We start from the raw sequence: 13,771 nt of genomic DNA on the forward strand, positions 1-13,771 counted from the left end.
TAATCACCAAGACAAAAACAACAAATGTTGGAGAGAATGTGGAGAAAAGGGAATCCTCACCCACTGCTGGTGGGAATGCAAACTGGTACAAGCACTATGTAAAACAGTATAGAGTTTTCTCAAAAATTAAAAGTAGAAATACCATACGACCCAGCTATCCCACTACTGGGTATTTATCCAAAGAACTTGAAATCAACAATTCAAAGAGACTTATGCACCTCTATGTTCATCGCAGCATTATTTACTATAGCCAAGATGTGGAAGCAACCCAAGTGCCCGACTAATGATTGGATAAAGAAGATGTGGTATATATTAATAATGGAATACTACTCAGCCATAAAAAAGACAAAATCGTCCCATTTGCAACAACAAGGATGGACCTTGAGGGTATTATGTAAAGCAAAATAAGCCAGACAGAGAAAGACAAACACCATATGGTTTCACTCATTTGTGGAAGATAAACTAACACATGGACAAAGAGAACAGATCAGTGGATACCAGAGGGAAGGGGGTCAGGGGGATGGGCACAAGGAGTGAAGGGGCACATTTATGTGGCGACTGACAAATAATAATGTACAACTGAAATAGCACAATGTTATAAACTATTATGACCTCAATAAAATAAAATAAAATAAAAGTTTAACTTGAAAAAAAATCTAGAGGCTTCGTGTTGAATAATTATAAATTCAGTCTACCAGTCCTTGTTAGAGGTACCTTCAGTTGACATGCTCTGGAATAGTGTCGCCTCTTTCAATGGGAAAATTCATTACTTGAGATCATTCTGTCTTCTTTCCTCTCTCTCTGAAACTCCTGTAACATATATGCTCACTATTCCCCAAATACCATCAGAAATATATTATAAAGCCATAAGTTCTCCCCATCCCTCCCAAACTCTCTCCCTCACTCCCTCACTCCCTCTCTCACCCACTTTCACACATATACGCACACACACACATCAAATACCAGAAGCACGTGGCTTTAGAAGGCTGAGCTCCTCGGAAAGGCTGATAGGCAAAAATGGCTGCTCTTTGTCAGTACTCTGAATTCCCATATCATCTCTCCCATTGGATTGTTCTGATCCAAACCCTACAACACACATTATTCCTATGATACTCTGAAATCACAACTGTTAATTTCTGCTGGCACCCCACAGCAAAACTCTTAACATCAAGATAAATTACACTGTGGCATATTGAGATCAGCATGAACCATTGCTATTTTAATGTAAACTGAAAGAAGAGGCTCGAAAAAGAAATTGCCTATCAATTCCTCTAAAAATAGTAGCTTTAGAATTCTTCATTTTAAAAAGTCAAGGAAATCTGACGTAAGCAATCACTAAAATTGTCCGATATCAGCAGATGAAAATGTTTGAGCAAAAAATAATAATGCTACATATACATTACTCCAAATTTCTTTTTTTTTTTTTTTTGAACATTGGCACCTAAGCAAACATCTGTTGCCAATCTTCTTTTTTCTTTTTCTTTATTCTTCTCCCCAAAGCCCCCCAGTATGTAGTTGTGTATTCTAGTTGTAGGTCCTTCTTGCTCTGCTATGTGGGACGCCACCTCAGCATGGCTTGATCAGCCGTGCTAGGTCTGTGCCCAGGATCCGAACCAGCGAAGTCCTGGGCCTCCAAAGCAGAGCACGCAAACTTGACCACTCAGCCATGGGGCCAGCCCTCCAAATTTCATTAAAGGCAGCACAGCAGCCAGCTCGGGTTGTTTTGAATCAGAAATAAATTGAACTTCTAGTTCTAATGCCAATTCATCATACGGAGTGTTGACATAAAATTTTCTCATGAATCCAGGTTACTGACTTGTAACTAAACCCTCTCTCTCAAAATAGTACCACAGACTTTTTTAAGTAGCTGATCTTTATTTGCTGCATTCTAAAAGGCAAACACCGAAAGAAGATAACAAACTGAAAGTAATATATCAAATAATTCAGTCAAAGTCCTGCTTAGGAAAAGTATCTTTGCTAATAAGATAGTAAAGGCTATCCTAAATTGCTTTTTTGAGAAAACTCATTTCTTTCTATGGCAGTTGTACTTACTTAATAGGCATTAGAGGGGAGGAAAGAAGGAAAATCAGGGCCAAAACAAAAATTCATGGTGATTAAATCTGTCTGAATCACAATAGAGTTGTAACAGAAAGTCAAATACAAAACAATCGTAGCACTTCAACTAGTTTTAACCTAACACACATACATAAAATGTTGGTTTCCATAATGTATTCCTGATGTTGCAAGATTAGTCATAAAAAACAATTTCCCCAGGAATTTCAATGAAGAAAAACCATTAAATCATTATACCACAAGTCTCAAAAATATCAAGGATATGTAATCCAGAAAGAGAGAATCCAAATATTAAAATCATTATTTGAGGAATAGTCTCTATAATGCATTCAATGAATTCAAAGAATTTGGGAAAAATGTAGTTTTTTACCGACTTTCTTAATTTACCAGCTTTCTTAAAAGCGCACCCCAGTTAGTCTTTGCTTAAGATTCTTTACATTCTTCTGTCACATCTTCAGTCTCCTGTTCATCTGCACATTAAAAACAATAACCAAAGTTGTGAGGCAATCAAAAATGTGTGCATAATTAAGAAAAAACATTCAGCCTATAAAACATTAAATACTTTTACACATGAGACAGTGATCATGTTCTTAATATTTGTAGGACATTCATCACTAGGTGCATACAAAGTTTACAAGAAAAAGTGGAAGATAAGCTGCCTGCCTTCATTAAGCTTACAGCTGAGGGAGAAATTTTTGGGTTTTGAGAGCTAAAATGGTCACGGACTGGAGACAGGCATCAATTTATTTTTTTTATTATTTTTTATTTTTTTTTGCTTTGTACTAGGTTTCTGGAAAGTAGGGTGAAACCAAAAGAAAATGCTGTATTTAGGGTAGATAAGAACTCATCATCTTTCATTTCTTCAGTGTGAGAAAAAAAGTGCGACACTAACAGAAATGGAATGGAAATATTCTTTGAACCTTAGTGAGAAGGTTATCAGAAAAGGCAGAATTGACAACAGAACCAAATAAAAGGGAGTCAGGAGAAACTGGAACCCTCATACTCTGCTGTGGGAGTGTAAAATGGTGCGGCCACTTTGGAAAGAAGTCTGGCAGTTCTTCAAAAGGTTACCATAGACCCAGCAATCCTACTCCTAGGTATATGCCCAAGAAAAATGAAAACATACATCCACCCCAAAAACTGTACACCAATATTCACGGCAGCATTATATATCAGCCAAAAAGTAGAAACAACCCAAATGTCCATCAACTGATGAACGGATAAAGAAAATGTGGTACATCCAGACAACAGAATATTATTCAACAATAAAAAAGAATGGAGTACTGATGCATGCTACAACATGGATGAACCTCGAAAACATTATGCTAAGTGTGAGAAGCCAGACACAAAAGGTCACATATTGTATGATTCCATTTATATGAAATGTCTGGACTAGGCAAAGTCAATAGTGACAGAAAGTAAATTAGTGATCGCCAAGGGCTGGGGCATTGGGTAAAGTGGGGAGTGACTGCTAATGGGTACAGTGTTTGTTTTAGGGGTGAGGAAATTGTTGTAAAATTGATAGTGATGATGGATGCACAATTCTGTAAATATACTAAAAACCATTGACCTGTATAGTACCATTATGTCCACATCCTAACCCCTGGGACCTGTGAAAGTTACCTTACTTGGGAAAAGCATCTGTGCAGATGGAATTAAGGATCTTGAGATGACAAGGTCATCCTGGATTATCCAGGTAGGGCCTGTATTCAATAACAGATGTCCTTATAAGAGACAAGCAGAGGAAGATTTGTGACACACACAGAGAGAGAAAAAGGCAATGTGAAAACAGAGGCAGAGATTGTGAGACTGTGAAGACAGAGACCACAAAGCAAGGAAGCCAAAGAATGTCAACAGCCCGAGAAACTGGAAGAAGCGAGGAAGCACTCTCCCCTGGAGGCTCCAGGCAGAGTGTGGCCCTACTGACACCTTGACTTCAGACTTCAGGCCTCCAGAACTATGACATCATAAATTTCTGTTGTGATAATTTGTTGTGGCAACCATAGGAAACTAATACAAGTATATAAAATATATGTCAATAAAGCTGTTACTTAAAAAAATCAACCTAATAATTAAGGGAAAATGATTCGGAGTTTCAGAGAGTAAAGTGAGAAATGTAGTGATGTTGTCAACACATGGAGAAGAAATATTATGGAAGATGTAAAGGAAGGTGGGATAGACGAGAAGCGGACCTCAATACCCCACACGTGAGATGAGGAATAAGCCCGTGACCCCATGCCTTCATAACTGCTATTGCTTCTATCTGGGGTGTCCTCCGTCTTGCTCACCTCATCCTGGGAGGCTTAACTTAAAAACCACCTTCCCGTCTCCCAGTGTTCATCTTTCCCTCCGCAGTGCTGCCATGCACTTTGTCCCGAAGCTCTTACTATACTTGTCCCACCTGCTGTGACTATTTGCTTAAGTGCCCGCCTTCATCAATAGACCATGAAATACTTCAGAGCAGTGCTCATGTCCTACTCACCTTATATCCTGGGAAAATGTCCTTAATGACTAAATACGATGAATACGACGGAGTCCTGGGGCAGTGGTTTTAAAGCATGGCTACACAAGAGAATCATCCAGACCCCACCTTCAGAAACTGGTGTAAAAAAATACTCATGCCCAGAGCCAAACCCTAGAAACGGATTTAATTCATATGAGATGGAACCAAGGCATTAAATGGTTTTAAATCTCATCAGGTGATTCCAGTGTGCAGCCAGAGATAACCAGATAGCCAGAGATAAGTGCTTGTTATAAGCACTGCCTAAGGGATGGACTCAATCTAGCTTAAAATACCAGACAGACTTGAGGCAGATGCCAAGTAGAGAGATCTGAAAATCAAAAGTATACAAAGCATAGATGATCCCATACTGGCTATATGTCTCCAAATAAAATGAAAGAGTAGAGAACTCAAGCCAGGGCATGCTTGCTCTCAGCGGCTAATGGGAAGGTTACCCAAAAGAAGGACAATAGGGATGGCTGGAGAGACAAGATAACAATCTGGAGAAAGCAATATCTTCATTAAAATGAAATTTTAGAAGAAAAAGCAGAGATTGAGCAGACGGGAAAGAAAATACTTTCTGACATTATTTTTACCACTACCATATATGCTAATATTTTTTATAATCCTAAAGTAGAGAGACTGGTAAACCATCTAGTCCAGAGTTTCTCACACTTTAAGGGCATACAAATCACCTGCTGGGGGCATCTTATTAAAATGCAGACTCTGGGGCTGGCCCTGGGGCCACCTGGTTAAGTTTGTGTGCTCCGCTTCAGTGTCCCAGGGTTTCACCAGTTCAGATCCTGGGCGTGGACCTAGCACCACTCATCAAGCCATGCTGAGGTGGCATCTCACATGAAGAACTAGAAGGACCTACAAATAGATATACAACTATGTACTGGGGGGCTTTGGAGAGAAGAAGAAGAAGAAGAAAAAGATTGGAAACAGATGTTAGCTCAGGGCCAATCTTTAAAAAAATAAAATAAAATAAAATGCAGACTCTGACACAGCAGGTGTGGAGCAGGGCCTGGGACTATGCATTTCTAACAAGCTCCCAGGTGATGCCAATACTGCTGGTCCATAGAGCTAATCAACAGTCATGATCTTCAGTAACTTTTTCCTTTTGCCCAATTTGAATGAAGCAATGGAATCAGAAGTTTCTAGTAACTGATAAAGTGATAAGTATATTACAATGAAATATCAAACTCTCCAACATGCCATTGTTCACTTTACACTACTAAACAAAATGATAGAGGAAGTGATATTTTATAAGTAGACAGAGAAAATAATCAGCACGATTTACATGAAAAGTCTACGTCAAGAAGAATTGGATTAAAGAAAATTAGTTGAAAGTTACTTGAAAAGATAAATTCATCAAACATAAACCTACTATATACTAAAGTTTATAGAAAAAAGAATTAACAGTGGAACTTTCTAATATGGCAGCTCTGATATTTTGATCAAATAAACTTTGGAGGACACTTGATTAAGTTACTAAGAGCATCTGAGAAGCAATTAGTAGCCTTGGAAAAATAATTTAACAAATAATAACCAGGAGGCCTGATGTCACACTGTTTGAGAGAAACAGAACTCCATCAAAGCAATGGTGAGTTAAGTATTTCCCTCAGAGCAAGCCAAAATATTTTTTAAGGGAAAAAAAAAATCAGCTAATAGTTTTACTATTTTTAGAATCCCACTGCTCCACTGCAAACCAGTAAGACTATATTACAACAGAGAAAACTTTCGCAAAACACTCTACTGCCTTTGAAACTGTTCAGGTGGTATGAGTAATAACATATACCAACACACACGCAATTCAGACCACTGCAACATCCTGCCCAAAAGTCAATCCACCCGCAACCAGGCTTCATTGAGCAAGTTACAATCAAATAACTTTTGATGGGCAGAAGTTCAACGTGAAGTGTGTTCAGATGGTATAGCTGTCATTGCTGGTAGAACTTGTGCTATCTGAGGACACCAATAGGATAACATAATCAGCTTTCTTACACCTAAACTGAAACCCATATCTCTCAGTTTGGCACAGCAAAATCTTGTAGCTTGCATTAATTTGACGGACTGAAAGCTCTACACCAGGGACTCTGATTTCAGTAAGCCTGACTAGGGCCTTAGACATAGGTATATAACAAACAAGCAACAACCTCCCTAGATGACCCCAAGGCTCACCCCAGTTAGGAATAATGCTCTGCGGTTTGAATCAGTGCTTCTCCGACTTCACTGTAAATATCACCGGGGATCTCATTAAAGTGAAAATTGTGATTCAGTAGGTTTGCGGTGGGGCCTTAGGCACTGCTTCTAATGAGCCCCCAGAGATTGGACCACACTCTAAGCAGCAAAGGTTTATCACACGGGATGGAAATCATATGGCTCTCAAGGGCCAAACACAGGAAGCAGAGGGCCAGATGGGGCCCATGTCCTCCTGCAGAGGATATGCCCCTTCTAAAGGGCACTTCTCCTACTCAGCTCCCCTCACTGATGGAAAGACCTGCCGATTTGTCAGAAAAGTGAGAAATCCAGGCTTTTATGGAAAATCTCTTGATTAAATGTTAAAGGTGTAGAGGAGAGAGAGGTTAAGTAACTTGCCTAAGATCACATGCTACTAGCAGAACAAGGATTCAAACTCAGGTGTGCCTCACCCAGAGCACATGCTCCTAACCGCCAGGCCAGATCATGCTGGTGGGTGGACCAGCCAACTCTGCGCTCCTCCAGGTTCCAGCCTGGGATCCCAATACTTACCTGGATTCTGTTAGCTTTGTCCTTTGGGCAATTAATTTGCTCTTTGGTTTTATGTTGTCAGTTTCAATTTAGAGTGAACAACCATCCCAGTCTGTCAGGGACTGAGGGTTTCCTGGGACAAGGGACATTCAGTAGTAAAACCAGGACACTCTCGAACAAACCAAGACTGTTGATTGCCCTAGCTTTCATTTAGAGGTGTTATTTTAAAAACAACCTTGTCTGACTCACTGCTGCATTTGTTATAGAAATTTTTAAGAACAATAGTCACTACATGGGTCCTATGGGAAATGCCATCTTGTTTTCCTTGAAGAATTAATATATTTCTGTCCCCCTTTCTTTACTATGTGACTGACTTTGCATCCCTTTTGCCCTATTCTACCATTTTTGTTATTTGTTATTCATATTTGCCTCTCTATTATATGAATTTCTGTTGATAAGTAGCTTAAATGCTTAGCAGGAAAGAGAGAATACTATACATGCATAGATGCCTTTTTGTTTTGCTTATCTAGAAAGCCATCCAGCATAAGATAGCTTGATTAAACACTAGGATAACCACAGATCTGAAGCATTTTCTTTCTGAAGTGCCAGTGTTCTCAGTGGTTAAGTGGTACCAAAGAACACTTACTCCTCTCTCTCCTCACACTTCCACGTGGAGGAACTTACAGTGGGGAAGCATCCAGCCTCACTCTACGCTGCCCCCAACTCTCCCCATGGGAAGAAGAGACGGTTATCTAATTGGTGAGTTTAGGGGAAGAAATGGCATGCTCAGCTCAGTCCCTTCCTCTGAGAGAGTCAGTGCCCCCTCCACAAAGGTGTTTCTTTGCTCTTCCATATTATTGGTTCCACATGGACAGGTCTCCACAGGCGAGGCTTGAGGTTCTCCACCTCTGCCAGCGACTGCGTGCATATGCTTATTTTGGGGGCATAGCATCAGGAAGACCATTTGGCGGCCTACACAGCTTACAACAATCCTCGACATTTCATCAGCAATAAAGCCAATCTCTTTGATCTCCATTCGTCACAATCCATCTATCTCTCAATGGGTTCTGATTTGGGTGGAGAAGAGAAGAGATACTATTTATCAATCCCCTAACACCCCAATAGTGAGTGAGTACCACACAGAATTTACTAGATCTTGTATCCAGAAAGTCAAATAACAGTAATTACCACAAAGGTTACAGCACAATCATGAAAAATGAAGTATTTCACACTGGAAACTTTTAATACAGATCTGAAGCAGATTCTTATTTTTCAATACCGCAATTTAAATTGACCCTCAACGTCGTTAGGTCTAGCTCTCTTTTAGAAGTTTTATCTGACTCTGCCTTTTAGAAGCAGAACTGAAATACTTGTAACAGACCTCGGTTTATCAAGGAAAACAAAACTACATATCAGGGCTGGCCTGGTGGCATAGTGATTAAGTTCGTGTACTCTGCTTCAGCAGCCCAGGGTTCACTGGTTCAGATCCTGGGCACGGACCTATACACCACTCATTGAGCCATGCTGTGACAGCATCCCATGTAGAAGAACTAGAATGACTTACAACTAGGATATACAACTATGTGCTGGGGTTTTGGGGAGGAAAAAAAAAAAAGAGGAAGATTGGCAACAGAAGTTAGCTCAGGGCCAATCTCCCTCACCAAGAAAAGCATACCTAAAAAGAAATTTTTTTTTAAAAAACTACATATCAGTAATATTTGCTATTGAAAGAGAAAATGATAAGTGCTTTTTCTTATTTCCTTCCTGTCTGCTCAGAGAAATCTACTCTTAATCACATTCATGCATATCTGTTTCCTGAAAAAGAGCCGGAATATAATGTCACATCTGACCACACTGCAACTCCTCATTACAGTTACATATTTAAAGGACTTTCTGCCAAGAAAACTGGTTTAGCATTCACTTTTGGTGTTCACTTTTGTAGAAAGCACATGATGTACAATTTAGTATTTTAGAGTAAAACTGATTAGCAAGTTATTTTAATAATTGTAAAAGCTGATGTTAGTGAAATAAAAAGCTCCAACTTCAGATAAGCTAATGCACTCAAAACGATAATGTAGGACCCATTCCTTAAGGTTTATTATGTAACAAAAAAATCAAAGGATGTTTCACATATTCACATCTATGCCATCTTAATCCTCCATACTCACAAGGCTTGTTATAATCATACACTAGGATTATCTGGTGCGATCAGAGGCACGTTCTGTGAAGTTAGAGGTAAGCCATCACAGTTTCCATTAAGTCACATTAAGTTCTAGATCATTCCATCTTGTCATGTTCTACTCAGCAACAAATATACATCAGTGTGACATGTTCACATGGAAGTAAAGTCATATCTTAGCAAAGTGCTACACACTGACTCTATGGGAATGAGACCCCTACACAACAAAGCGTTGCATCCAATTTAGTAAGTTTGCTTAGACAAGGAGGAGATGCAAATACTTTCTCTCTAATAAAAACGCTTTGTGCACAAAGAAAGAAATACACTGCAATTGGAAAGTAGCACAAAGTTTCCATAGTTTATTTTTTAAATGAAGACCCTTGGTCAGGGAAAGCAGACCACACTCAGTCATCTAACTGAACCGCAGGCTGCACGTGAACTCTGCTACTGGATAAAAACTTTACAGCCTGTGAAATTTCATCAAAAAAAGAAAAAAGTTCCAAATCTTTATGTAGAATGTGAGGCTTAAATAATGCTTAAGCAGCACCACCTGCTTTCATTCATGAGATGAAGAATAAATGTGAACCATATTTTCAGTACATTATTCTACAACTGGATATAAATTTACATTCTCTCACTCCTTAAACAGGCACTTTGTTTAAGGCAGCACTTTGGACCTCACAGAAGAGGTAGCAATGAATCGGAGGATGGAATCTCTGTCCTCAAAAATGTTACACAATTTTACAGAAGAGAAGGTGTGCATGTGCATAATGACACCGAGATAGCATGTGCAAAATGATCTGATAGGGGACCCAAGCGCTTGGACATTCAGAGGAGAAATAAAATTTTGAAAGAGGGAACCAGGGGAGGTTACTTTCAGAGAGGATGGGGTTGGAGTTCAACTACCACTGAAGGGGGACCTGATCATTCCTGAGAAGAAAAGGGCGTGGGCAACAGCCGAGACATAGGAAAGCACTCGAAATCCTGAGACTAGATTATACACAATCTGAATAACATTTAGGGGACTAGTTAGAGATTGATTAGGAAGAGAACTCAGGTCAGACTGTGGAGGCATTGAACAGCAAGTGAAAGAATTCAGATTTCATCCAATAGGCAGCAGTGAACCACAGAACCTTTCTGAGCTGGGAAGTGTGGTTATCCAAGCTGTACTTTGGGGGAATTAGTTTAGTGGTGGTCAACAATGGCAGGAGGAAGGGACAGACCAGAGGTAGGGAGGCCTGATGGGGGGGTTATCACATTGGTCCAGTTGAGGCAGTAGGAAGAGCAAGGAAGGGATGGGCATGGGAGACACTGCAGGAGTAGAACAAATGGTATTTGAAAGTGGGAAGCAAGGAAGAGAACATTCAACAATGACTAAGATTTTGAGCCTGGGTGATCGAGGAAACAGAAGTTAAGAGGAACATCTGAGTTGAGGGGGGAAGGATGAGGAAATCAGTTTGAGGCCATATTCAGATGGAGTTGTCTAGCAGGCAGTTAGAAATATACGATTGAGGAGTAGGTTAAGATTATAGATTTAATAGATTTAGATTTAATAGACTATAGATTTAATAGGTAATAGTAGATATAGATTTAATAGACAACAAACATTAGAGGAAAAGTTGAAGCTATTTAAATAGACTCACCAAATACAACACAAACTATATTAGACTTCTAACATAGATAAATAATTGAATATTTATGTCAAAAACTGCCCATAGTTTTTGTATACTGTACCATTTACCATTGTAAGATGCTACACTGGATCACACCAAAATACCTGAGAATATACAAGTAGCTGAGATGGGAAGTTTGCACACAGAAACTAATAAAACCACAATGATATATGGCATTTTACAAATTCATTCCTTGGAACAAATTTTCATCACTGACGTTTGGAAGTTGAAATACTAAACAAATCTATTCAATTTTTTTTGGAAGATTAGCCCTGAGCTAACTGTTGCCAATCCTCCTCTTTTTGCTAAGGAAGACTGGCCCCGAGCTAACATCCGTGCCCATCTTCCTCTACTTTATATGTAGGACACCTACCACAGCATGGCTTGCCAAGCGGTGCCATGTCTGCACCTGGGATCCGAACCGGCGAAGCCCCGGCCACCAAAGCAGAATGTGCGCAGTTAACCACTGTGCCACTGGGTCAGCTCCTCTATTCAAATTTTTGTATCCATTCAAACTAATTTCGCTTTTCCTCTGAAATCAACATTGTTTTCTTGATAACCATCAAGAATATGTATTAACTACCATTAAGAATAATGTATTTCATAAGAATACTAACCTCAACCTTGATCTCACATGAACATTGATAAACATCTTCTTACGTTTGCATGCTCTTACTTGTCACCATCTGTGACTTACAAACATACCTCCTCATCCTACTCTACCTTAAACTATATTGAGATGCTAATAAGAATTATTCACCAAAACATTCTCCAAGCATTACCTGTTTTTGGTTTCTCTGGAGGGCTGGATTTCATATTTTGGTCTTCAGATGAAAGGCTCACATTGCTACCATACAATGGATCATCCAGGAAAGAGGGCCTTTTCAGTCCCCCAATGCCAAGAGTCTTCAACATAAAATAGTCTTTGGTGTCACTAATAACCTTGTCCTTGGAAAATTGGAGGCATTTCATATTCTCTGCTTCAGTGACAAGAGCTTGTGACATGCAATGCCCAGTCAAGGCTTGGGTGAGATAGTACCCTCTAGATGTTTCACCTTCTCCATTCTCCGGCATATTTGCATCTTCCACGTCAGTGCTCTTGACCTTTGTTTCTAACCCATTTAGTAACTCAGAAAGGACAGATCTGGAAAGCTGGGGCAACTCAGGTGTTAAATCCTCAATGTCTTTCTTTTCTTTTTCTGAAGAAAGTCTAGTCATGGATTTTTGTTTGAATGCACATTCATCCAGAAGACACCTTAACTGTTCCTCAGAGAGAAGTGATGTTGAATCTAACTGATAAAACAAACCAAAAGTTTTTATAGTAAATTGATTGAGTAAACATTTATTTCTGGTAAGCTTCCAGTAATACAATATAAATGCAAGTGCCAGGAAAACCCTTAGACAAAACACCCAAATAGCAAAATCATTCATTTTAAAGTATCCAAAATTGTAGGGGAAAGGTACAGCATCCCTAGAGAATAAGTTTAGAAGAAATCACGCACACCAAAATCCAGGGAAATGTTCAACAACACTGATGGAAACGAATTACTGCATCAAATCAAATGCTAACACTCTCTCGACACATAGAAGTAATTTGGCCTGAAATGGACATATTAGAAAAGCACCTTCGACTTCACAAGTCTTAGATCATCAAGCAGGGAAGTAAGCGACCACCTCTCTGACAAAGAGCCAGGAATCCTGCCGTAATCTCCAGTAGGTGTTTGTTCTCACCACTCCTCAGTGTGGACCTCATCATCATCCAATTGCTTAACTGGAAAAAACATCTCGGGCAAACAGGGCAGACTACACTTGCCCCTGGGGATTCACCAGTCCTATGTCTGTCTACAACTTTCAGCGGACAATACTACTGAAGATAGAAAAGGAAGGGTGAAGGGGTGGTGCATCCTGAGATGTGTAGTTGCTTCAAAGCTACAGGTCTAGACAGAGGCCAGGGGCATTCCAATAGCAGTGCATTCTGGGAGGAGGATTTGGTCATACACATTTAATCTCTGCTTATAAACGTTATCAGGACTGAGTGTTTCAACCAAGATTTTAAGGACTTAAAAACATTTTTTTCTTCCAGTGATGTTCTCAGGAAATAAAATGAATCACACAAAAGTATAGACCCATGTTCTACAAGAATTCAACTAGAAAATGAAGGCAGTCCTTCTATGGTACTAGATACTTAAAAGACACTTTCAAATCTGCTTATATAAAATTGCTTATAATGAGTAGACAATTCTCTAGGATTTAGAAAAGGTCCACTGAGTGTCATCTTCACCAAACATCATTACCAAAGACTTATCATATGAAATTTCCAGACACTAAAAAAAGGATCCAACCATACTGGAGCAGGAGGATGAAGGATTACGGAAGGAGATATCTGGAGAAAAAAAAAGAATGGGAGGTGGAAGATTGATAGACTATCTGATATGTTTGACCACTTCCACAAATAATATTGATAGGGCAGATGCTTGGCACTGCTGATGATGTAGTTGGCTAGATACACAGAAAATTATGTAAAAGGAAAAATAAAGCATTTGTGAACTCTGGGAAAAACAAAAAGCTATATGGAAAGAAAGGAAAGGTAGCGTTTAGAAACATAACAAAATT

At 39.4% G+C, this 13,771-nt stretch overlaps 1 protein-coding gene across 1 annotated transcript in view; it reads right to left on the reverse strand.

Annotated features, from left to right (window-relative positions):
- Nucleotides 1-1,894: 1,894 nt before the first annotated feature.
- Nucleotides 1,895-13,771, reverse strand: part of FSIP1 (fibrous sheath interacting protein 1) — a 169,580-nt gene continuing 157,703 nt past the window's right edge. Inside the window, exons 11-12 of the mRNA XM_046652924.1 lie at nt 11,941-12,451; nt 1,895-2,543 (exon numbers count right to left, since the gene is read on the reverse strand). Of these exons, the coding sequence (XP_046508880.1) occupies nt 2,497-2,543; nt 11,941-12,451 (558 nt within the window). The 3' untranslated portion in view covers nt 1,895-2,496. The remainder of the gene's footprint in view (nt 2,544-11,940; nt 12,452-13,771) is intronic.

Source organism: Equus quagga, chromosome 2 (assembly GCF_021613505.1).
Source record: "Equus quagga isolate Etosha38 chromosome 2, UCLA_HA_Equagga_1.0, whole genome shotgun sequence".
Classification (NCBI taxonomy): Eukaryota; Metazoa; Chordata; class Mammalia; order Perissodactyla; family Equidae; genus Equus; species Equus quagga.